Source organism: Tinamus guttatus, unplaced genomic scaffold (assembly GCF_059628265.1).
Source record: "Tinamus guttatus ecotype Peru unplaced genomic scaffold, ASM5962826v1 Tinamus_guttatus_pri_ptg000314l, whole genome shotgun sequence".
Taxonomy (NCBI): domain Eukaryota; kingdom Metazoa; phylum Chordata; class Aves; order Tinamiformes; family Tinamidae; genus Tinamus; species Tinamus guttatus.
Window position 1 is genome coordinate 1,338,516 of NW_028288848.1, and position 24,132 is coordinate 1,362,647.

The 24,132-nt window shown below is 48.9% G+C and overlaps 1 protein-coding gene across 5 annotated transcripts in view; it reads left to right on the top strand.

Moving 5' to 3' along the window:
- The window catches only part of AFAP1L2 (actin filament associated protein 1 like 2), a 65,116-nt gene extending 43,783 nt beyond the window's left edge, over window positions 1–21,333 (top strand). For 2 of the 5 annotated variants that reach the window (XM_088528593.1, XM_088528597.1), the window contains exons 5-20: window positions 3,494–3,584; window positions 7,140–7,223; window positions 8,800–9,005; window positions 9,205–9,384; window positions 10,630–10,719; window positions 11,640–11,724; window positions 13,037–13,141; window positions 13,751–13,962; window positions 15,627–15,772; window positions 16,356–16,467; window positions 17,194–17,424; window positions 17,516–17,708; window positions 18,040–18,207; window positions 18,730–18,911; window positions 19,521–19,649; window positions 20,547–21,333. In XM_088528593.1, coding sequence (XP_088384719.1) covers window positions 3,494–3,584; window positions 7,140–7,223; window positions 8,800–9,005; window positions 9,205–9,384; window positions 10,630–10,719; window positions 11,640–11,724; window positions 13,037–13,141; window positions 13,751–13,962; window positions 15,627–15,772; window positions 16,356–16,467; window positions 17,194–17,424; window positions 17,516–17,708; window positions 18,040–18,207; window positions 18,730–18,911; window positions 19,521–19,649; window positions 20,547–20,573 — 2,241 coding nt within the window. In that variant the 3' untranslated portion in view covers window positions 20,574–21,333. The remainder of the gene's footprint in view (window positions 1–3,493; window positions 3,585–7,139; window positions 7,224–8,799; window positions 9,006–9,204; window positions 9,385–10,629; window positions 10,720–11,639; window positions 11,725–13,036; window positions 13,142–13,750; window positions 13,963–15,626; window positions 15,773–16,355; window positions 16,468–17,193; window positions 17,425–17,515; window positions 17,709–18,039; window positions 18,208–18,729; window positions 18,912–19,520; window positions 19,650–20,546) is intronic. The other 3 variants (XM_088528594.1, XM_088528595.1, XM_088528596.1) reach the window with 3 other exon arrangements.
- Window positions 21,334–24,132: the final 2,799 nt, after the last annotated feature.

The window sequence follows — 24,132 nt, forward strand, 5'->3', positions numbered from 1 at the left end:
CAGTCTGAAGCATCTTCTCTGAGCAGTTCAGCTCTTAGAGGTCCCATCGCACCATTCCAGGGCTTGGAGCCCTTGGATGTTGATACCTGATCTTCTGATTCTTCTTAGCCTCCCCTGGGAGCTCCTGTCCTGAAAACCTGTCCGCAAGCATTGGGTATCATGGGATGGCTCTAACACACGTTATCTTCCCAAAATGGCAATCAGGAAGTCCAAAAAGGGGCCTGGAAGACAACAGTCCCGGGCGACAGCCGAGAAGTCTAGCAAAGTCATTGCTGTGCTTCCAGGCGATCCGTGCACTGCCCTTTCCCCACCACTGACCACAGGAATGAACTTTGTTTGAATAAAACAGTCACGTACCTGTGAACTGAGAGCTACTGAGGAGTGTCAGCGATCTGTGGGAAGCAAAGATACCTAAATGTTCTGGTGGACTTAAATACTTCAAGGAGTGTGACTGGGGAAGGCTTTACTGCAGTCCCAATTAGCCTGTGAAAACCACTGCTGTGGGGAAATGAATCTTCCATGTCCATTTTTGCTGCTGCAGGTTCAAGTAAGATCAATGCCCATCTAGGCTATGGGGAAGAGAGAGTGTAAATCCTTACCAGGAGGTGGGAGAGGACCTGGAAGATGTTTATATTAACTCTGTGGAGTCTTCTGCTCCTCAGCAACATTAAGTCAGTAAAAGGTTTTTGAAGGGTTCTCTGCTGTGATATTTCAGTTGCTGGCAGCTGGGTCTGTAGCTCCGATAGAAGAGGATTAGTTTCTTCAGGCTTTGATTTGAATGGGTGCTGGCCAGGCATGCTCACAGGGAAGCACAGGGGCAGCTTGGGGTCTCTCAGCCAGGCTGGGGTGAAGGACAGTGACATGTCGTGGTCCCCTGGAAACAGTGCCCACCTGTAAAAACCACGGAGACACTTTATTGCTTCAGGTGTCTCTGCATGTGAGAGAGACAGAGAGAACATCCAACAAGCGGGAGGTGCCATCTTGCATGGATTGGAAATGACGTCTGTGGGATTTAGGATTTTGTCACTGGGCTTTTCAGTTGGAAGAGTCAGTGACTTGGAAGTGCTGTTCTTCTACAGGTTCTTGAGTTTAACGGACAGAGGGCAGTGAAGCTTGGTCTTCTGAAACCTGTCCTAGTGAAGTCCTCAGGCTGGCCCTGAGGAAGTTGCTTGTCTAATAAAGAGGAGACACCACAGAAGTCTGCATATGACGCGGGTGTTCAAACCCATGGGACTATCAAGTGATTGCCAGATTCCTGTGGCGTTGCTTTAATTTCACCTTTTGAAGCACCAGGCAAGTTTGGTGATGAAGCTCTACAGAGAGCGCTGCCTCCAGTGTTCACCCGTGTGCTTGGATACCATAGCCGGTGGCCTGTCTGGATCTCGGTGTTTCTGGAGGTCTTTGGTGTTGTCCCAGCTGCCTTTAAACAACGAGTGCCTTGGCGTGGACCTCGATGTCCCTCCGTTCTGCTGTAGCCCTGACAGCTCTGCTGCTTCCCGGAGCCGTCCGCTGGGAACGGCGCGGCGCGGACGCCGTCCTGCTGGCATCGCTGCCCGCGGCGCCGGTTTGCGTGCTCTGCTGTCCCGTCACGGAGCAGGCAAATGTCACAACGGAGCAGGGAAACGTTCATGCGGGCTTAGATAACGTAGCACGCGCGCGTTGACCCGAGTGGGAGACAAAAGCAGCCCACGCCTTTAGGGAAAGAGAAGAGGAAAAATAACTTCTGGGGCAGCTGAGGCCCAGTCCCGCCTAGTCCCTGTTGGTTTCTATTGTCTGTAGGAAACAAAACAGAGCAGGTCCTTCCCCCACCCCTTCCCTGACACTTGTTGGACCGTGTCAAAAAAAAAACCCAAAACAACAACCCACGGCATTGCTTTGTTTAGGCAATTTGTTTATGGCTGCAACACAATGCGAGCTGGCTGCACACACGGGGCTACCACAGATGGCAATTGCAGACAGGTTCCCTGGCCAGGAAAGGGGTTAAGCAAAGCTCTGGAGTGGCTGGGTTTGTTTGTTTTTCTTTAACACATCAGGGCAAAGTCTCAAGGCTTTGAAGAATTTGGAGACAACTGTTTTCTGACGGTGTGTCCTCCACGGCCCTGGAAAGCAAGATGAGAGCCTGCTCCCAGTGTGTGGAAGGAGATTTCAGTGCAAGGTTCCTGCCCTTCGCAGGGCTGCTCGCACATGCGGGGCTGCAGGGGTGCCTGGTCTGCCTGGAGCTGCCTTCGAGGACTGGAGTCCGATGGCTTCAGCCGGCGTCCCCTTCATGGGCAGTTACTGACCAGAAAATCTTCTGTTGTCAAAGCTTCGTTTCTGCTTCCCATAGGGCAGGAGGGACAGCTCTGAACCTACATTCATGGTACTGGCATGACTTGAAAAGGGATTGATCCTGCTGTAGACTGCTCCGTATCTTGATGACGCTGATGCTCAACCAGCCCCTCTTCTGCAGGGCACCCAGAGCATCTGTGGGGGTAGCCAGGAAGAGCACGTGTGATCCATAACCTTCAAGGGGTTTATGTGAATCTCGATCAGAATCCAGCCACTGTTATCTGATGATCGAGGGAATGATTTTAAGTGGGTGATGAGAGAGTGGCCTCACTGAGGCCTGGTGGGGATGGTATGGTCAGGTGGTGATGGGTGAGACATGATCCCATAGTTTGTGGAAACAGCATAATCCTGGGCTCATCCTGCTGTAATCTCCGATTCTGTTGTCTAACATTTGACAGCCACATGAATGAATTGAAAAATATAAAGCTTGTTTCTTAGTTTCTCTTTTTTGCTTTTCTTTTTTTTGCCTTGTCTGCTGGTATTTCTAAAGGATCAAGGCCCTGTTTTTCCTGCCAGCTCTTGCCTGTGTTTAGGGAGGGGTTTGGCAGGCACCACAGGGATTTTCCAGCTCTGGACTCTTTTCAAAGGCTTATTTTCCATCAGTGTTGTTTATCTATTTCCTTCATTTTTTGTTCAGAGCACAATTAAAGATTCCTTATATAGTTCCTAAAACAGAGATTTTTAGCTGTTGGTTTGCTACTAGCAAGGAACTCTAAGGTACAGCAATGGCTCAGACTGTAACTTCAACATAGCCAGGATTGCACCAAAAATACTCATTTCTGATTCTCTCCTAACACTCTCCATAGTGTAGATCATCATCCCCAGCTTAGGAGGAATCTGTAGGGCAGGAAGGACCTCCCCTTTCATGGCGAGACCTATGGACTAGAACTGCTGTTTATTGGGAAACATCTCAGTTGATCCTCCCAGGGTTTTCAGAAAAAAATAAAGAAAAAAATGTTTATAGCACAGTTATATGGTAGATGCCAACCTCCTTTATGCTTAAACTACCTGCATACTGGAATCCTTCACCACTGTAACACTCAGTAGTCTTTCTTCCCTTGCATATCCCTTGTAACCTGTTCATGCTTAAAAATAAAGAATCAGATTGTATTCAAGCATCTGTCTTTACCTAAAATCACATTTCTCTTATTTATTTGCTCTGCAGATTCCAGAAACAAAACAGCCTTTGGTCCCCAAGATCGAATCCCCAGAAGGATATTATGAAGAGGCTGAGCCATATGACATCTCTGTAAATGGTATATCACAGCTAACTGTTCAGGGGGATTTGCACGGGATGGAGAACTTGAGGTTTGTGAGAACTGCTACACAGAAGTGCATACAGTTCTTACAGCTTGTGTGATGAGTTTATTTACTGGTGTTATTAGAGATCTATGTTAGTTGTAAAGAAAATGAATCAGTTTTAAACTTCCTGCAAAAATAAGTATTATATCTGGGTTAACACAGCATCACTGTAAAATCTTGCAAGCAATTGTGTATTCGTTTTCCCTTGATGTTTTTCTAGCAGTTAAGCTTTGGTCAAATGCAGGAGTACTTAGGATTTTCTTCTTAGGAGTGACTGGTGAAGTGCTGGTGCCTTGCATTTGTGTGAGACTGGTCTAATAGTCCCTTTGGGGCTCAAAATCTGTGAATCTGTTGATCTGTTAGAATTAATAGCAGTTTTTATAGTTGATAATTTATTAAGATAACTTATGCCCCTTTTGATAGTTTATTAACCATTTTTAAACTCTTTTCAAAGCCAGACTGTATATAAGGGGACAGTGTGTGTGCTCTCAAACTCCTATACACACTTGCTCATCTTGCTATGTCTGCAGCTGCCAGTGATGTCTCTAGCAGCACCACTAGCTTCTGTCACCTACGAATTCCCCATCCTCTTCGGGAGATCGGTGCACGTGGCTTGATTTCAGAGATGCTTTCTCCAGAAGCTGTATTCATGTATCCTCCTTTTGTGCAATACCTTGTATGTGAGATTATCACCTCTCATCTGATAGCGAGCCGATCTTCTCATCACTGTAGAGTCCAACTGAGCACGAATGCAAGAGGTGATGTCACCCCTCTGGAAACGCAGATCCCTGGTCACCACCTTTGTCTGCAGCAGAGTGGGATGTGATCACGAGCACGTGCAGGGCAGCTTGGAGGGGGGAGGCAGGCAGAGGATGGAGAGTTGAGGAAGGAGGTAGGTTTGGGTCTAAGCTCCTGGCTCTTGTATCTGAGCTGTTCATGAGAGAGGCTGAGCCCTCTCTGGCCCCAGTGGCCAATGCTGGGCTTTGAAGTTCCCTGAAAGAGAAGCCCTGGTGAAGCCACGCCTGGAAATCACAGGGGTTTAATTTATCTTAATGACCACTAGTGCAGTGTATGCACATGGGGACAGTTCGTAGCTCCTGTAGCTCGCTGTAGTTGTGAAGGCTTAGAAGTAAAAAGGCTAAGCAAAAAAAAAAAAAAAAAAAGAGAGAGCTATGTAGAAATAACTTCATTTTCCCAAACCATCCCTTTTTGGCAGCAGCTAAATAACTGCAGTGAACAGGAAGATTGCTGCTGTTTCGGGTGAGAAAAGGCGGAGAGTCACCGTGGCCAGGGTGAAACATGCTGGTTGGTGCAGAGGAGAGGCTGGGCTGGAGCTTTCCACCCACCAGGGTGTACTCAGGTGTCGGCTTGGCTGTGCTAAAATGGTCTGGGGTTTTACCGAGGGCTCTGCAGGGCACGGCAGGGACAAGCAGCAGGGCACGTTGGCTCCATAAACTCCCATTAGCTGGCAGGATCAATAACATGGAGCCCAGCTGAAACGTTTTTCTTGGTACCCCGTTGCTCGGAGATGTACTTATATTTCCCTATGGTTCACTGAAACTCAGGCCAGATTCCTAAGGAGCTGAGAGATCAGAGCCCTACAAGGGTGGTAGAAAAAGCCCCAGTGATGGCAATGCTGTCAAAATGAGGCAGTTCTGGGAGCTGGGGGTGCAGCCTGTGGCTGCTATTAATAGTTGTTTGACCAGCCGGCTTAGTGTTTTATGAGTATAAATGTGCGGTGTGATGCTACTTACCATGAGCACTAGCACTTTCCCTTTGCTCTGCGTCTGCTGCTGGCTGTACTTTAAATAAGGATATTTTGGATATTCTGATAAAACCAAACCCAGGAGCAGAATCTGGGAGCTCATAGTGAGAAAAACATGAGGGAACAGTCCGTGCGGGCACTCTGTCCCCCTGGTTTTGGAGCCCCTCACTAGTGTGTCTCTGGTCCCCCAAGGATCCTCCTCTCCTTTACAAGGAAAGGGGCAGGATCTGAACGCTGCTCCCTGCCCACCAGCTGCAGAGTCTCCAGGGTGGAAACAAATCCCAGCATGAGATGAGAGCCCAGTTATATCTGGCTGCCGCTCTGGACTGCATCCTAAGGCTTGTTAAATGAAATCCTTTAATTTCCAAGCCCAGTTCCTGCTGTTCAGTGAATGCCAGGCACCACTGCACACTAGGTGCAGCCCTGACCAGTACCGTGGCAGTGAAAAGAGACACAAGCCTCTAAAGTAAAGAACTAGAAACCTAGGGCTGATTGATTGGGTTGCTAAGAGTCTCCATGTTTCAAGGTTTGTTTTTCCTTTCATTTGGTATAATCCTCTTTGGAGGTAGTGATTCCTTGGAGTGAATGGGGTGATGTGAGAGGAGCAGGCAGCAGAGGAGTGCAGGGGAGCAGCAAAGCAGTTGGTGCCCTTGTTGGACTCAAGAAATCGGAGCTCAAACCCGTTGGCTTGTGGGTGAGACCTATAGGTCTTGGTTGCACCTATTTGCCACTGATTTAACGAGTACAAAACAGGAATCTCTATTCTCTCCCCCTTGCTTTGCTAGGTGGTGGCAGCATCCTTGGACCTGTTTGATATGAAGTGATGCTTTTTGCTGCCAACCACTTTGAGATCTTAGCATGCCTGATGCTATTAAAGGACAATTCCTAACATGTGCAGGTTTGCCCAGACTTTTTCTAGCCAAATATGCTAAAATACGACCCCACTAACCATCCAAGCCCTCTGTGCTCCCCCTGCATCTCCCGGCCCTGCAAGCTGAGTCAGAAGGAGTCAGGCAGCGTGGGGAGCCACAGTGTGAGCCTTGGAAGACACCCGCACATCTCCAAACAAATGGGCGTAGTAAAATTAAACAAAAATAGGAACATTTGTAGAATTAATGAATGCGCTGCCAAGAGAAGACATCAAAGCAACCCTCCAGATGGGCTGCGGAGACAGAAGAGTCGCGCCGCGTCAGAGGTGGAGCGCAAAGCAGTATAGCACACCATGGCTGGATTAATTAAAAAGGACCAGGGCAGGCAAGGCTGTTGGGTCTGGGGGTCCCTCTTTCATCGTCAGGATTCCCTGCTCTCTGAGGGCCTCTGCCCTTTCCAGCCCCAGCGGCTGCCGCTGCTTCCCTTTGCTCCCGGGCTGCAGCGTGCCCAGCGCATCCCAGTCCCCTCCGGGGCTGCCTTTGTGTAATTGGAGGGTGCGATAGGGAGCGGAGGGGAAACGCAGCGCGGCTGCCGCCTGAGCAGTAATTATCCCAACCGAAAAGTTCCTCGGCCCTGCCTGATTTGAGTTACGGTGGTGATTGTTTTTCTGAAAGGATCTGTCTTGATCAAAGGAGCTGGTTGAAACTGTCTCCCGGCGCCTCGTTGCTCTTTGAAGTCTCGCTGTGCAGCGAGCTCCCTTCGCTGACACGGGGACGGGAGCGTGGGCCTGGGCGACACTGACTCACTTGTTCTTCCCTGTGTTTATCTGTGGCTTTCTCTCCGTCTCTCTTTCTCTTTGCTTTTGACTGTGCAGGTCTTTTTGCTAGGCTTGCTGCGGCTGGACCGAGGCCAGGGTTGCAGGTTACTGAGGGCGTTATTTATGCCACAATAACGACGGGTATGGCGTGTTTGCAAAACCTGACGTGCCCTTTGCCTGGTCATTTTTGTTATTTTGTTGTTGTTGTTTTTATTCTTTTAAATTAGAGTTTTAGCAAAGATGGTCGGATGCCTCCCACTGGCATTGCCCACTCTGTGCATGGAGAGTAACCCGTGTCCATCCTTGGTGCACATACAGAGGGCAGGTGTTCTTATTTGCTCAGGATAACAGGGAGACCTTTCCTGGCCCCTGCTTCCCCATTTACAGTGGCTGATGTGGAGCTGATGTGTGCTAACGGTAGCTGCATCCACAGGTAGTGGTTCAGCGAGCACTGCAGATGCTCTGCAGAGGTAGAGGAAGCTTCTGACCTGCTGGGTTGTTGTAATTCCCTGCATTATTATATTGATGAAGTTACTCAGCAGCCTGTGGGAAGTCCAAACAGGAAAGCAGCATGGTGGATCCAGATAAGGACATCCCAGAGCATGTCCGAGATCCTCCTGGGTGTTTCTGTTTGAAAACCCTACCTGGTTCTCAGCTAGTTTGGAAGGATCATTTTGCAGTGCTGAGAGTCTGGAAATTTCAGGAACTCTGAAAGCCTTGAGAGGTACAAGAGCCTATTCAGGAGCAGGCTAGAGAAATGGGGAGGGAAGAGTGAGCATCGGTGCAGAGGGAGTCAGGGGATTCCCGTCTCCATGTAACAGGAGACTCCAGGAGAAACACATTCTAGTTTTACAAGATGTGTCATCTCCTGAGGCAGTTGTGGTTACTGCACAAAGAAAGGCAGCTGAGGCACATGCTGTCAGTATGGAAGACAGGTTTTACTTCCCCAGGAGAAAGGAGGCAGCCTGAGGCCTGACGTCTAGGTGAGGGGCACCAGAGACAACCAGGAGGAGCAAAGACTTCCAGCAGCTCCGTGTTGATAAAGAGGGGGTTTTGAAAGATGTGGTGACTTGCTCTTCAGTGAAGTTCCTAATGCCTTTTTTTTCCCCATTTTTTTCTCTTTTTATTTTTCATCAATCTGATAATATTACTTTTGTCAGATGTTTAAGTTTAGATGAGAATCATTTCAAAGCCCCTTGCTGTCCATTAGATGCTGAGTAGTGAGATCTGTTAGCCCAGAATGGGAAAGTGGAACGACATCCCAAATATAATAGATCATTGCTTGTTGCATGGCCTTGCAAATTTCATTTTTACTTCTGACATTCAGAGGACAAGGGCTGATTGTAGCTTGCAATTGCCTTAAAAATTTTGAGTATTTGGCTTGAAGAGGGAAGTATCTTGAGGGGAAAAAGCAGCAAACAGCAGAAAATGTCTAAGGGGATGTTCTCAAACTTGTGATCAACTGGGAAGTGCCGTCGAGTGTTTGCTAATTGAGACAATTAGGCACAGAATGTTACAGTGAAATTAATATTAGACCAGAAAGGAGAAAGAAGTTTATGAGGATTATTTTCCTGTGGATCATGCTGCTCTAGCAAATCTTCAAAAGATACATCCCTGCACGGGGAGCTCTTGCATGTGTGAGCATGGCTGAGGCAAGCCATAGGCCCAGAATTAGCCTAGAAATGCACTTAGTGATAAAGATTTACTTTTGTTGTAGAAGATGGTGATGCAGTTAGTAGCTCATACGAATCATACGATGAAGAAGAGAGCAGCAAAGGCAAGTCAGCGACCCACCAGTGGCCATCCACGGAGGCCACCATTGAGCTGATGAAGGACGCCCGCATCTGTGCATTCCTGTGGAGAAAGAAGTGGCTGGGACAGTGGGCAAAACAGCTGTGCGTTATCAAGGACACCAGGTTGCTGGTGGGTAAAGCCTCCATTTTCTACCTAAGACAACCATATTTGTGTGTCTGAATATACAGATGTATGCAAGCCTTCTTGTGCTCAGTGCTCTTGATGCATGTGGTTGCACTGAGCACTTCTAGTGGTGAGTTCATGCTAGCAAGCAGAAGGAAAGCTTTCTGTTCACTCTCTTATTTGACTTCTCTCTTCCTTACCTCAGTGCTACAAGAGCTCCAAAGACCACAGCCCTCAGCTCGATGTGAATTTGCTGGGCTGCACTGTCATTCACAAGGAGAAGCAAGTGAAGAAGAAAGAGCACAAGCTGAAGATCATCCCCGCGAACGCCGACGTCATCGTGCTGGGGCTGCAGAGTAAAGACCAGGCAGAGCAGTGGCTCAGGGTCAGTGCAGCCCCTGTGCTTGCCCTCCTTGCTCTACCTGGGACTACGGGGTGGGAGGGCCTAGCAGAAGGTGGTGGTCCAAGTGCTCTACGGCCACGTCGTGTGAGACGTGGGGAGGCAGGGGACACGTAGCCTGGCCTGGGCACAGCGTGGCACTAGCTCAGCTGTGCTCTTTCTCCAAGAGCAGGCTCCAGCCTGACTGCCTCAGACCCCAGCCAGCACAAGCCAGTGTCAGTATTGACCCGTCTGGGCCAAGTTAGTTCTTGAAACTTTTGCACGTGAAGAAGGTAGCAAAGAACATGGGACTGAAACTCTGGCTGTTGGAAAAGGCAGCATCACGTTGCTCAGCCTGTGAGAAGAGTAGGTAACCAGAGAAAGAGGCTTTTGAAAGAATCCTCTGGAGTTATATCTTTGGGCTCTCTAGTAATACAAAGGGAAATAAGAAAGAGGGGATGGAGAGGGGAATTGTGGGGGGCCCTACACACCCCAGTTCCTATACAGGGTTGTGACTCTCTCAGAGATGTTCCTCTGGCTAAATGCCCGGGGGCCTCCATAGCTCAGCCCTGTCCTTGAACACTCTGGCTGTCTTCCTCATTGCAAGCTCATCTACAAACACAGCACTTCATTTTCACGTCCTGGGTTAGCTCCCTCCTGCAGCTCTGTGCTGCTCGCAGGAGGCGGCCGAGGGGCTGCCCAGCCCGACGGCTGCAGAGGAACAAGGACGATCCTTGAGCCTGAGAGCACTGAGCTCCCTGCACCAGCCCGGCGAGGCTCCTCGGGAAAGGCTGCAGAGGGAGAAAGAAGCTCATTTCATGCTGCAGAGCCGGGGCTGTGGAGAGGAGAGGGGAGACATGAGGTGGCTGTGGAGAGCGCAGGGAGCGGGGCCCTGCGCGGCAACAGGACACAGAGCCGGGGATCACTCGGGGTGCAGAGGCGCTGGGTGCTCCAGCCCCGCTGAAGTCACCAGGGTTGCAGGGAGCATCAATCAAAGTAGGATTTAGCTTGCAGCAGTCCCTGGGTTTGCTCACAGCCGAGTGCAAGCTCCAGGTCTCTGCAGCAATCCAGGTCTCTGCAGCAATCCATCCCCAAGCTCCAGTGCTGTAACATGGCATGGTCTGTGGTGAGGGTTGCCAAATTTTGCCACGTGTCTGCCAGACTGCTTTGGTGGGGGTGGAGCAGGGGGATAAACTATTGGTTCTGCTAATGCAACTTTATTCACAGGCTCTGGCTTTGTCTTCTGCACAGGTCATCCAGGAGACCAGTGGTCTCCAGTCCGAAGGAGGCAGTGAAGGCAATCAGTACACCCCGGATTCACAGCGTCTTTGTTACCCAAAGGTACATCCAGTCTCCACAGAGAGAGAAATAGCACTTTTGGTGGTACTTTTTCTCCCTGCTGCTGTAATAAATAACAGTCAGAGTTGTAAGTAATTTTATCTGATCAGAGCCTGATACAACTGTAAACCAAACTCTGATTCTGCTGAAAGGAGTTTCACTGGAACAATCTTAATTTTCCTTTGCAGTCTTAATTTTATTGCAACGTTTTTCCCCCAAAACTGACTCAGCACTTGGACTCTCCCTTGCACAGGGAGCGGCCGTTATCTCATCCAGCAGAACAGTTGTTCTGACCATGAGTTTTCTGGAAGGAAAATACACCCTTGAATGCAAGGGCTTGAGTGCTTCCTAACCCAGGTTAAAGTGATTCTCCCTGGGGGCAACTTATAGCAAAGCAGTCAGAGGAGAAAGAAATCTTCATAAGCCTCTGGCGGCCACCTTAAATTCCTGTGCACACCCTCATATCACGATATGAGGAGTTGCAAATGCCCTCGGGCAGGTTACAGGGCAGCTCGGGACACGAGGAGTTAGAGTGGGCAGCGCAGGGGTGCGTGCGGCCGGGGCGCTCCAGAGATGCAGCCTGGGGAGACCCTGAGCTGGTGTAAGTCACCAAAGACTCAGGGATTTCAGTGGAAAGACACTGATTTCTGCTGACTGGAGTCCTCTGCCTGCATGTTTGGCATCTGCATGTATGGTGCATTTTGGGGTGCACAGCATTTGTGCCTCTGTGAGTCTTCCTGTGATGTGTGCGTGTTGTGATCCCAGTTCTGTACCATATCTAGCTTTACTAGCATCAAGTCCTAAGCCTTGGATTTTCTTACCCAAGCACTTGCTGCCAGAAAAGAAATTCCTTGGTGGCACTTGCTGTGTGAGGATGGGTTACACCCATCTCTGCAGAGCTCATGTGTGATGTTTGTTGACAGGTAGAGCTATCCGAGAGATATTCTGCAGCCTCAGAGAGTGGGAGCAGCACAGACGGCCACACAGAGACAACTGAAGCAAAAGATGGTAAAAAAAAAAAAAAAAAAAAAAAAAAAAAAAAACTCGCCCTAAGGAAAAGCTGAAAACTAGGCCACTAGCCCTGCCTGGAATGAGGATTTCTGTAGCTTCTCTACAGCTGCCACCTCTCTTTCCTGTACCCCAAACTGATCCGACTCACAGTGAAAACTGCATGTGAATTCACTGTCTGTAAATTTGAGTTCATAGTGTTTTCTCTGATGAAATGGCAGGGGGACGTTGGGTGTTCTCAGCACTTACAGAACGAGCATAGGGCTCAAGGGCTGGGGCGTGATGCCCTGCCCCATCTCATAGCCCTGTGTGACTCCGGGCAAGGCACTTTGGGGCAGTTTTGGATAGCATAAGTGCTGTCCAAGTCACTTTCTGCATAGAGCTTTGTAGAGCAAATTGAAGTACATACATAAAAAACTAGACCATCACACCAGCCCATCTGACTGGGCTTTAAATGGGCAGGAAAGTACATGAAAAGAGGGGATACTCCACTAGAAGGATGATGGGGCTCATCTGCATATCAGATAGGGAGAGATCTATGCTAAGGACTTATGTACTGCAAATTTCCTGGCCCAACAGATGGACCCAGGCTGCTGAATCCCTCTACATTAGGATTACGTAATTTTATTATGATAGAGATAAATTAAATCTGGACTACAAAAAAATCAAACTTGATTTCTTACCAGAATTTCGTGATTATTACACAGCCACAATCATGTTCACACACTGACTGATATTCCTGCCTGGTGTGTAAATGCTGAAGAGACTGTTTGCACATAGGCTTTTCCCTTCCCTACACAACGTCTGTCTTTTTAAAAGGAAAAGAACTATTTGAAGACAGTAAATATTTATAGGCAATGATTTTTTCTCATGTAAGAAAGTGAAGGGAGATTAGCACCTGCAGAGCAAGACCTGTTCAGATAGTCTTTCCACAGCCCCAACCACGGCCACTGTTATTTGGCACTAACCCAGATTTTAAAGCAATATAGGCTAAGTGTCTTGCTCTGCTATATGATGCTGGGAAAATCACTTAGCTATCTGAGATTAATGGTGCTAAGTGCTGTGCCTTCTTGCTCTTCATCTCCCTGTGCCTTGGACTGCTACCACATGCCCTGAATTGCAGGTTTGCAGGATCCCACCTGCAAGGGTGGGATTGCAAGCTGTGAAAATACAGAAGCTGGTGACTCTAGCATGTGTGTGATGTGAGTGCTGCTTGGTGCATGACCCAGGGCAGGACATGCAGCTGGGACAGCAGGCTGCATGGCTGTGAGTCAGAAGAGCTGTCCCCAAGCCTATCTGTTTGTTTTCTTAGTTAAGAAGAAAGGAACAACTGGCCTAAAACTAAGCAACCTGATGAACCTTGGGAGGAAAAAATCCAGCTCCATGGACAGCCCAGAGAGATCGCTGGAGACTTCAAGTAAGCGACAGCATGCACCCCATGCAGTGACTTGTCTCAGGGATGGGTCTTAATGTGCAATGAGATCTGACTAATCGTCATCTCACCCACTACGTACGTGCTCCAAGTTGCCCTGCTAGGGGAGGGACAAAGGCCACAGTCCACTCAGTCCCTTTCAATAAATCCATGCAGATCATGGTGCTTCTTACATGTTAAAGCGAGTGTCTTGCTTGCAAGGTAGGAGCTGCAGGTTTGCCCAAGGAGAAGGATGGAGAACATGAGACGTATGCACAGGACCAGCGCTGCTCTTTCTAGAGATCAGCCCAGCATGTGGGATTCAGCAGGGAGAGTTGTGTGCGCAGACTGGAGTTCCTCTTCTGGGACAACCTTTGCCCAATTATCTGCAGCCAACTTGCTGCTCCACACCTGCCTGGAATTTCAAGCATCCTATTTTGAACATATTTTCTCTCATTTTTATATGTTTTTGCTCTTTACTGCTGCGTGACTTTGTGTTCCCAAGTGACCCCAGAATTGACTTAGTAGTCAAAACACCCTCATACGTGAAATGAGTTTGGATTTCTCTGATAATGGTGTTGAAAGCCTGATCACGTGGCCTGTGCTTGCTTGCAGGTTACCTGAATGTGCTAGTGAACAGTCAGTGGAAGTCCCGCTGGTGTCACATAAAAGATGGTCACCTCCATTTCTACCAGGATAAGAACCGAAGTAAATTGGCTCAACAGCCTCTGAATTTGGCGGGTTGTGAAATTATCCCGCAGCCAATTCCTGATCATCTCTATTCCTTCCATATCCTGCACAACGGGGAAGAACGGGTCACTTTGGAGGTAGGGTATTTTCCTCTAGGCTGGGTAACCAGTAAAGTTCTCCAGAGAAGCCCTCAATCCAGCAAAACAGAACCTGAAGCACAGGACTCTGGTTCATCTGGCTTTGGTCACCCAGGACGTCTCCAGCCCACGCTGGTAGTCCAGGCTGCCTCTGATGCTGGCATCTCCAGAGGACCATTCAGCCTTCATCTTAGGCACTCATCTTAGGATGGGATGAAGGGTCCTCTGGAGGTGCCCATCTCTCTCCACTGGCTATAGGATAACCTTGGATAATTAAGTTATATGGGACATGTACTAGATGGCTCATTTGATGTGAGAGGAATCCCACTGAAGGGGTTTAAGACTGGGCCTAAGAGGAACAGAGAACCTTTTCCTTTATCTTGGGAAAACGGAGATGCAAAAGCAAAGTTCATGGATGCATCCCACTTTAGCCAGTCAGAGATCTTCCTTTGACAGTGCAAGTAAATTCACCTCCATGTGTTACTTTCTTTTGCCTGCATCCAGGACTGTTTATCTCTAATCTTAGTTCTCGCTGACGACAGCCTGATTATAGTAGGAGCTGGACAATGTGAGCAATTTCCTGTATTTTTCCAGTGGGTGGAATATTTACAGCTAAACAACTGACTTCAAGTGCCGTCCATGGAAGGTGTTTTTGTTTAGCTTGTGAACCAGGTTATGTCCTAGATCCAAGAAATTTCACCTAATTACAGATGTGAAAAGAGATGCTGGGAAAATTTACGTTTTGTGAATGAGAGAAACCGCATCTTGTTAGGATATCAGGCTCATGTACAGACAGACTGGCTGGCTGACTTCCCAGGCACTAAAGTTTTGTGCTAAATAAAACAAATTGGAAGCTTAAAATATACTTTCCAGTTTGGTATTCACTTGCCCTGAAATTTATTTTGTGTTTCCTGGTAGGACTCCTAAAATCAAAGCAAAACACGTGGGCATTGGCCCAGTTCTTTCTTGCTTCAGGTAGAAATAATTTTCTACCAGGAAGTACATGTGGCTAGAGCTAACTTCAAGGCAAAATCTCAGCTCGTAATTTCGCATACCCCAAAAAGTCAGTGTTGCACTGGACCTGGAAATTTGTTTTTGACCATGTTAAAGGTGGGGAATCTCTTCAAAATTCTTCTGTGATCACACTCCAAAATTCTTCCTTTGCCATCTCCATCATGCACACACCCGCAGAGCAGTTTTGGCTTTGGCATGAGGAACTTAAGCTCTCTGATTCAGGTGTCCTTGTAAGTCTGTGTTTGGAAATCACACTGCTGCACTCTACTGGTACAGAATTAAAATGTGCTCTTTCCTCTCCAAGAATGGCTTGCCTAACACATCTGAAGCCAGGGAGATAGTTTTTTTCAATTCTGTAGGCAGCCAAGTCCTTTCACCATTAACAGAAAAGTGAAGAAATGCATTTAGAGATCTTCCACATTTGCAAATCAATTCCACACATGGAGCAGAACTCCTTCTTTGCTTTTTTCCTTTAAAACAAAAACATTTGCTCTTAGACTTAATTTAAAAATGCTGCAGTTCACCTTTCTTCTTGCGGGTCAAGAGGGCTGTCAGCTTACCTCCCTACCTCGGGCTTAGTAAGTGCTAGCCTTGCTAGTCCAGGAAAACTGCCATTGCAATGTGTAATGATCTCGCTGGTCACCTTGTAGGCCAAATCCTCGGAGGAAATGGGCCATTGGCTGGGCCTTCTCCTATTGGAGTCAGGTTCAAAAACGGACCCGGAGGAGTTTACCTATGATTATGTGGACGCCGATAGAGTTTCCTGCATTGTCAGCGCTGCAAAGAATTCCTTCTTGTAAGTCACAGTGGTAACGTGCTGGTCCCTGTGCTGGTGGCAGAGGCTTGTGGAAGGGGGAACAAGCTAGAGGGAGGAGGAGGGGTGCCATAGGCTGGCTGCAGAACAGGTTATGGAGCTTGTGTCAAAGCTGAAGCCTCAATGCCAGCTCGGAGAGCACTTGTTGCTGTTCGAGGGTAGCTGCCGTGAGGCTTGGGGCACGTGTCCAGGCTGCTCTTGTGAGGCCATCCCAATGGGTCCAGGCTGCTAGCTGGGGTGCAGAGCTGCTGGGCTGCTGCAGCAAGCTAAACACCTCGGTGCAGTGCTGCGCCGAAGGCTGGGCAGGAGCGGAGGGAGCCGTGGGGAAAGGCAGCCCCTTCCCACCGATGCTGCCTGGTGCAAAATGACAGCAGTGGTCACATTGCTGCGTGCCTCTTCCTTCGCCTCTCCTGCGTTTGGCCATGTGGCCGGTCCAGGGCTCAGCACCACTGTGCACAGACTGACGTGCCAGTGGAGAGCTGTGAATTTGGTGCAGCGGGTGGCCTGCCACAGCCATGCAGCAGGAGCGGTCACCCCAATAGCATGTCCTGCTGACTGTTCACAGCTTAATGCAGAGGAAGTACTCGGAGCCCAACACCTACATCGACAACCTGCCGAAGGGGAGGATTCAGCAGGAGGAGCTCTATGACGATGTGGATGTGCCAGATGTGCCTGGGGTAAGGTCTCACAGCCCCCAGCAGGCTTGCAGGGAGGCTTGTGGCCCAGGGAGAACCTTGCTCCAGCAGTGAATGGGGAGATTTTCCATAGCTACAAGCAGCTCATGGAAAAGGGAATTCCCAGCCTGTGGGGAAAATCCAGGCTTTTGCAATGGGGCAGAGGTAGGTGCTGATGAGGAATTGCCAGGGAAGGTGAGAAAGCTTTCCAGGGGGAGCTCTGGGGGAATCCTTAATAAGTGAGTTGAGATGAAATTTCACAAAGTCTGCCAACAGCAAAAGCTGGTGGTAAGGTAGAGAGGGATGAAGACAGAGCTGTCAGTGAGTGACACGGATTGTTGGTGATCATGGGTTGTTTGGAGGCCATTCCAACAAAACTCCTCCTGCCGCAGAGTCCCATGTGTAAGGACAAGAAAGGCAGGTTGTGTGCAGAGGAGATTCCCCTGGGGAAATGCAAAGAATCTGGCAGGGGACTTGTGGAAGCACAATAGCATGAGACCCTAGGGAGATGCTGGTGCAACCTTTGGAAAGATCTACTGCAGAAAGCAGCAGCCCTCCCTTTGGTATACTGAAAATTCCTGTGAGAAATGACTTAGAGAATGGGGTTCTTGTTCCTTGGTCACTTGTTTATGGAAATTATCCTGGATTACCTGAGACAGTGGTACTCCTGAGTGAGACTTGGCCTGTACTTCTGCATGCAGCAGGCCCCTCAATGGTCTCCTTTTGCAGGAAGAAGGACCCAAGAGTGAAAACAAATCTGAAGGGGACCATGACAGAGTGTACCTGGATCTCACCCCAGTGAAATCTTTCCTGCACTGTGCTGGCAAGCAGCTTTCACCCCGGAGCTCTCCCTCCTTAGAACGGGCTGGCAACAAGGGCTTAGCAGATACTGTAAGCGAAACAACCCTTGTGGCTAAGGAAGACGAACCCTCCAGAAAGACAGTGGAAATCTTGGAGCAGGTACTGTCCAGAATTGTAGTCCAGAACCATCAGCAGGCTAATTTCCCCTGCCACATCATGCCATTTCATTCCCCTTCTCTTCTGCCTCCAGAAAAGCCCAGAGAAACCGGAGCCCGAGGAGCTGCCGCCAAGGGCCTCGACCATCAAACTGCAGACGGAGCAGCAGCAGATCGCGTTCCCGCAGGCGGGCCCCGAGCCCACGGCCTGCCCCACGCTGCTGAGCAGCCCGCAGCTGCTGCCCGCGCACAGGGACAGGCTGGAGCGGCCCAAGCTGGCTCTGCCCGGTGAGTTCCTGGGGATCCCACCACGCGTCAGGCCAAGGGAGCGCGACCTCCCCGCTGCAGGCTGGGACACGCCAAGTGGGAGCTCCCCGTGGCTGCTACCGGGAACTTTGGTCACCCATTTTAGCTCAGACTAGTGCTTTGCCCTCCAAAGGAAGTAAAAGTGGTGGCTTCGGGTGCAGCTGGGATGTGCCAAGGCATGGTGAGGAGCTGCAGCAGGTCTGAGCTTTGCCCTTAGAGTCTGGTCTGTGTTTGCAGCACACTAGCTTCTCAAAATATTTTTCTCCTCAGATTGTGTGTTGACCAAGCTTGTTTTTGTGGCCTGTGTTTGCAGCAGCAGCGGTGGAAACCAAGCTAGGCAAGAACAGGACGGAGGCTGAAGTGAAGAGATTCACAGAGGAGAAGGAGCGGCTGGAGAGAGAGAAGGATGAAATCCGAGCTCAGCTCACCCAGCTGCGGAAGGAGAGGCGGGAGCTGAAGGAAATGCTAGCGGGTTGCACAGGTAGAGCTAGGAGAAAAGCAAAGTGTTGAAATGAGCCAAGGTGGGACTAATGGGAATGGTGGGTGGCAGCTTTTTCAGAGGTGACGAAGTTGGCCAGCTTGGGAATAGAAAGGTGCTTGGCAACTCTCCCACTACGTACAGGACCACAGGCACATTAACACCGGCCAAGGTGCTAGAGAAATCAGTGCTGAAATGGCTTTGACCTGGATCCAGAGCTACCCTTTGACCTCCTGTGGCTTCCAGTGAGGTAGAAATAGCCCACTATTACACAGCGTACAGTGTTAGGTACGCTCAGGGTTTAGGTGTTTATATCACACACACACACACACACCTCATCTCTGGCCTGGTCTGTCTTGGGAAAAGCTCTAAGATAAACCTTGGTAGCAGTAATATGTGCTGTTTCTCTTGCTCCTTCCTTCCCCTCCTAAGCTCCCCCAAGTCCTCTCATCCCTCACTGCACTGGGAACATGCCCAGCAGTGGCTCAGCAGGACTGGGATACCAAGTTATTCCTGTCCTTGCAGATAAGAGCCTCGAACAGAGGCTGAAGGAGATAGAAGAAGAGTGCAAAAAGAAGGAGAGCAAGAGGGTGGACCTCGAGCTGAGCCTGGTGGAAGTGAAGGAAAATCTGAAGAAAGCCGAGTCTGGCCCCGTGACGCTGGGCACCGCTGTGGACACCACGCACCTGGAGAACGCAGCCCCCAAGGTCGGTGGAGGGAGGGCATCCCACTGGGCCAGCCTGGCCTTGGCCTTCTCAGAGTGCAGAGCCCACGGGTTTGTTTCTGCACTGCAAGGGGAAACAGTCACGATAGGGCAGCTGAAAGGTGGCTGGACTCGGGAGATCCAGCTGTAGTTCTCTGTGGGACCTTGAGCAATATGCTCAAGGGTCATGCAGTTCTGGACCCCGCTGAGGGAACTTGTCTCAGGGAGATTTAGGCACCTAAAATCCTTTCTGAAGATTTGGTTCCTTTAAAACGTAAATACGAGCCTTTCTCTTTACAGTACAGGCAGGAATTATGGCTACATCAAAGAGTGAAAGGCCTTCTGAGACATTAAAATAATGTGGGAAAGATGAACTCACCTCTTTGTGAAGGCCTTCTCTATACTTCAGCTTAAGTTCCTCAACATGCAAATAAGTACACTATAAATGTTACATCATGGTGTTGTTTCACATTTGCATTTCACTGGAAAATGCCTCTCAGTAAAAAGGGGACTGCAGCTCTAACAGTTGAGCTATTTTTTTAGGAAATGGTTGATGAAAGGCAGCAATGGTTGTAGCCTGAAGTCATCACAATTTTTATTATTTTTATTGTAGATTCAAGTGAAAACCACCAGTCCGGCGAACAGTGTGGAGAACTCGCCAGTCAATTCAGCGACAGCTTTAAAAAACAGGCCATTATCTGTCATGGTAACAGGAAAGGGGACAGTTCTACAGAAAGCTAAGGTAAGGCACCATTTTAAACTGCATAAAAAGCAGTCTCCTATAACTGGACCTGAGTCACGCTGACTGGGTTGAAAGCAGATGGAGGAGACTAGAGGTTTAATTTCACTGAAACGGTGGTGAAACACTTCTCAGGTTTAACTGCAAGAAAGCCACAGGAGGGATGGGCCTTATTCACCTGGGAAAACAGCTCAGCCTTTCTCAGCCTTTTTTCTATTCCTACCAGCATAGGCCCCAGCTTTGCAGCAACCGTAGTCCCTCGAGGAAGCAGCAGTGCTGTGACAGGGATTTTATTCACTATAGCTTTCACTTCTGAAAGTAGGATATCTCAGCACACCCTGCTTTCAGAAGTTGGCTGTGGATACCTTTCTGTCACGAGTCTCCTCCAGAGTACCCCAGAGTGTGTGAATAGTTTGTGTCTCTTGGTGCCCAAGAGATGTGCAGGAAGACAGACTCAGCCTGTAAAATGCCTGGCCTGCTTTAGGGCTGCTTTTCTTCCCCAAGTGACAGCAGTTCAGCTAAGGCAGAAAGAACAAATCATCCTTCTCTGCTTGGTACTTGATTCTCCTTATTCTGATCAGTCTTAGTAATGACCCAAGGAAGCTCACTGAGCTTTGCTCAGTCTCTCCTTCAAGCACCCCATACAAACCTTCATCCCACCTCATGGTTTCTGCCCGCGTGCCTGGTCCTACATTGGCAGTGTCACTGCTGTGTGTAGTATAAACTCTTTGGTGAAAGTATTGCCTATGATTGGGGAGATCCCTGACCCACCCTGCTCTGGACGCTGGCTTGGGGAGTCCAGAAACACTCCAAGGGGCAGGTGCTACTAGCTGATCTGATGCACATTAAAGCTACCTGACAGCCTTGCCTTTTGACTAATTGATCTTTGGTCTTTGACAGGAATGGGAGAAAAAAGGAGCTAGTTAGAACTACATTTTCAACGGTAGACTAAAGACTGGAATTGCCCATGCATGGACAAGAAAGTTCAATCATCTGGAGATAGAGGTGGGATGTGAAACACAATCGCACACCTAGCACCTCCTCCACGTCGTGCAACTGTTCACATGCAACAGGGGAGCTAACAGCTGCCGATACAAAAGATCCATCAAGTGATCTTGCTCTTCCCACACCAGTCCCATCAAAAGAGTAACAACCAGTGGCAATCCTTGCATCAAATTTCTAACTGGGTTGATGTAAACAAGAATGTTATTGTACATAGGGGTGTTTCGTGTATATCTACTCTGGAGATTTATCAATGAGTTAAGGTTTCTATATTAGTGACAGTAGTGGATTCAGAATGGGCCTCTGCTCTTCTTTATACTCCAGTGGTGTTCAGCCTGTCTTAGTAAATTACAGTCAAGTAAAGTCTCACCTGTCTTGCTGCCTGTCATCATACAGCTGCAGATGATCCAGCCTTCAATCAAGGGCAGGAAGGAGAAACCCAAACAGGAGGGATGGTGGAAACACAAATGAGAAGCACACAGCAACATGTCCAGTGGGGAGACTCTTCTCAGCTAATAGTGGGGAACTAGACATATGGATGAAGCAGATATTTTTAGTCAGTGACCGGATGCTCCGTACCATGTGCTTATTTCCACAAGGCTACCAGCCTGCTGCAGGCTGTGATTTTTCCAGAATATCAAGGAACATCCCTGCTCATTTTCTAACTCTGTAAGATGTGTTACAGTCTGTTGGCAATAAGAGCTCTGGACAAAGGAACACCTCCCAGACAGATGCAGTTAATTTTCTTGAAAACACTGAGCTACTTCACCTGAGAAACTTATTCTGAAAATCGTTATGAAAGCTGGGTCATAAATTGTCAATGGCCTGGGCCGGTGCACCTTGCAGATGAGGAAGCTGCCCAGGATGAATCCCATCCCAGAGGAGGCCTCATGGCACTATCCAGGCTGCTGAATGTGTCTGATGTGAAAGGGGTCCTTTGGTAGCAGCAGTGTCCCAGTCCTCCACTCCCCAACCCAGCTTTCCAGTGATGCCTGTTGAATATCCAGGACGCCAAAACATAGAGAATGGGAAGTAGAAAGGAGCGAGTCCGAAATCCCTGCATCTTCCCTGGGACTTGCTGTCACCTCTGATGGCCTCTAACCTTCCTACAGTCCTGGAATCCAGGCTCAGGAACTGAGTTGACCGTGGGGGACTGCAGCTGGTTTCTGGCGTTGGAGAGGCTGGAGCAGCAAAAGAAACCTGCCTGGGGTGCAGGAGTTGCTCAGGGCCCCCGGAGCAACTCCTGCACCCCAGGCAGGTTTCTAGGTACCTGTTAGATCCTAAAGCCCAGTTCTGGGGCGGTGCCTCCAGGAACCTCCTCCAAGGTGGCCCTTGGAGAGCAAGGACGTTGTGTGGGGAGGCTCTTGTGACGCTGCTGTAGGGCCTGCGTGCAGCCTAGCACTTGTTCAGAGGAGCCTGGAGGTGGGAAAGGCGACCTCCCCGCCTCTTGGGAAGTATCTACTGGGGCACAGAGTAACCTGCTCCTCCCACAGGGCAGGAGTTCCTAGGCCCCAGCTCTCAAGGCTGGCCCTTCATAAGATTTGCTCAAGGGAAAGGCCCTGGCACAAAACCACTGAAACTTCCAGCTTAGGACGCAGGGAAATTTACTCCCTACCCCAGAAGGAAGGCACAGACACCATGAAGCTTTTGTTTCAACACAGCATGAGATGGCAGGAGAGTCTCTCTCTCTCTCTCTCTCTCCCCTCATGCCATACCCTCACCATACAACTACTCATGGCAGCCGTCCTCTGCAGCAGTTGTCCAGACATTTCGCAGTAGAATTGAGGCTAAGGGAAGGGAGCTGCTCCACTTGCCACAGCACAGCCTGTGCAACATCCCTGGGATGCCACCACTGGGAAAAATAGTAAACACAGACAAGCCTGAACAACACACCCAAGTCAAGAAATGTTAAACAATATCCCTGTGTCCCCATTGTTTTTCTAACTCGAGGCATTTCCTTTGTTGTAACTGTGACCTATAAAGTGGCTCTTTAGAGGGTTTTATAATAAAATGTTGGGTATATTATGTTACCAGTGTATTTTATTTTGTAATGAGGCTTCTCCTGAGTTGAAATATAGGAAGTTCCACTTCCATATGAGGAAGAACTTCTTTACTATGAGGGTGACAGAGCCCTGGCACAGGCTGTCCAGAGAGGTTGTGGAGTCGCCTTCTCTGGAGATCTTCAAAACCTGCCTGGATGCCACTCTGTGCCACGTGCTCTGGGTGACCCTGCTGGAGCAGGGGGGTTTGGACTAGATGATCTCTAAAGGTCCCTTCCAACCTCAACCATTCTGTGATTCTGGGATTCTGTGAAGGGTTCAAGCACATCAAAATCCAATAATGCAGCTTTAGTGTTTGTTAGCAATGCATTCAACAACTGCATGGGCTGTATTTTATATGCTTTAGTCTGCTGTAAAATTAGTGCGGCATCAAGCAAAAGTTTTTGGGCCAGATAACCTACTGAAAATAGTAATAACCCTAGTAGTTTGCATGAATACCTGTATAGCTTACTCTGGCTTAGCAGACAAACCTCTTAAACAAAACAAGAAAAAAATGCATCTACTACTCACTGTGTCCACTAGATAGCAACTTTGTCCTATGTTTAGTGCTCGCTGCAGTCGCTGAAGGGAAAGTCAGGAAGAGATATGGCTGAAAAAGAAGAAAAAGCGCCAATAAAGAAAGTTGCTAAGGTCAGTCTGTACAAAGAGGCACCAAAACATATCTGCATAATGCATTTGTAGTAGAGCTTTTGTTGGCTCAACCACTACTAGCTCCACTCTTTGGGAAAGCCCTGCAAAGCCGTCCACAGCTCTTACCTCTGCCCGTGCCTGTTTGCAGTGCCTGGGTAGCTGCTCCTGCTGCCCCAGCACAAACCTGCCCTTCAGAGCCCTGCAAGGACTGCAGGGGCCCTGGAGGGCTCTGCTGAGCCAGCCCCTTCTTGAGCAACAGTGCTGGGGCAGCCGCCTTCCTACTTAGTACATACAAAAGTGGGCACTTCTTTGATTTTTAAATAACAAACACCCAAAGTGCCAGATTAAGAAAAAAAAAATCTGTCTTTCTAGGTAAATTTAAGGTGAATAGGCAAAGGTGATCCAAAATTATTTATTTATATATACATGCATACACACATACTCATATCTCTACATATGTATATACACAAACATTGTTTGCAGCTCAAAAAATATGACTGTAGCTGTACTGTAGAGCATAATCTCTGCAGGCATTTTGCCAGGTAAAGAAGCCAGTCGGCTGTAGGAGTGGGTCTTGTCACCAGCCCTTGGCTGCCCAGAGTCTGCTGCAGCAGCCTGCTCCACCACACACCCTGCTCCACCACACACCCTGCAGCTTTGGCACCACTGGCATTGCACAAGTTCAAGTTTACTAGTTGCAAAGGGGCACACATTTCCCAGTCCTGCAGTGCGGACAAGCCACGGGCGCGTTGGTTACAGCGTGCAGCGTCCCCGCTGCCCCGTGCGAGCCTGGC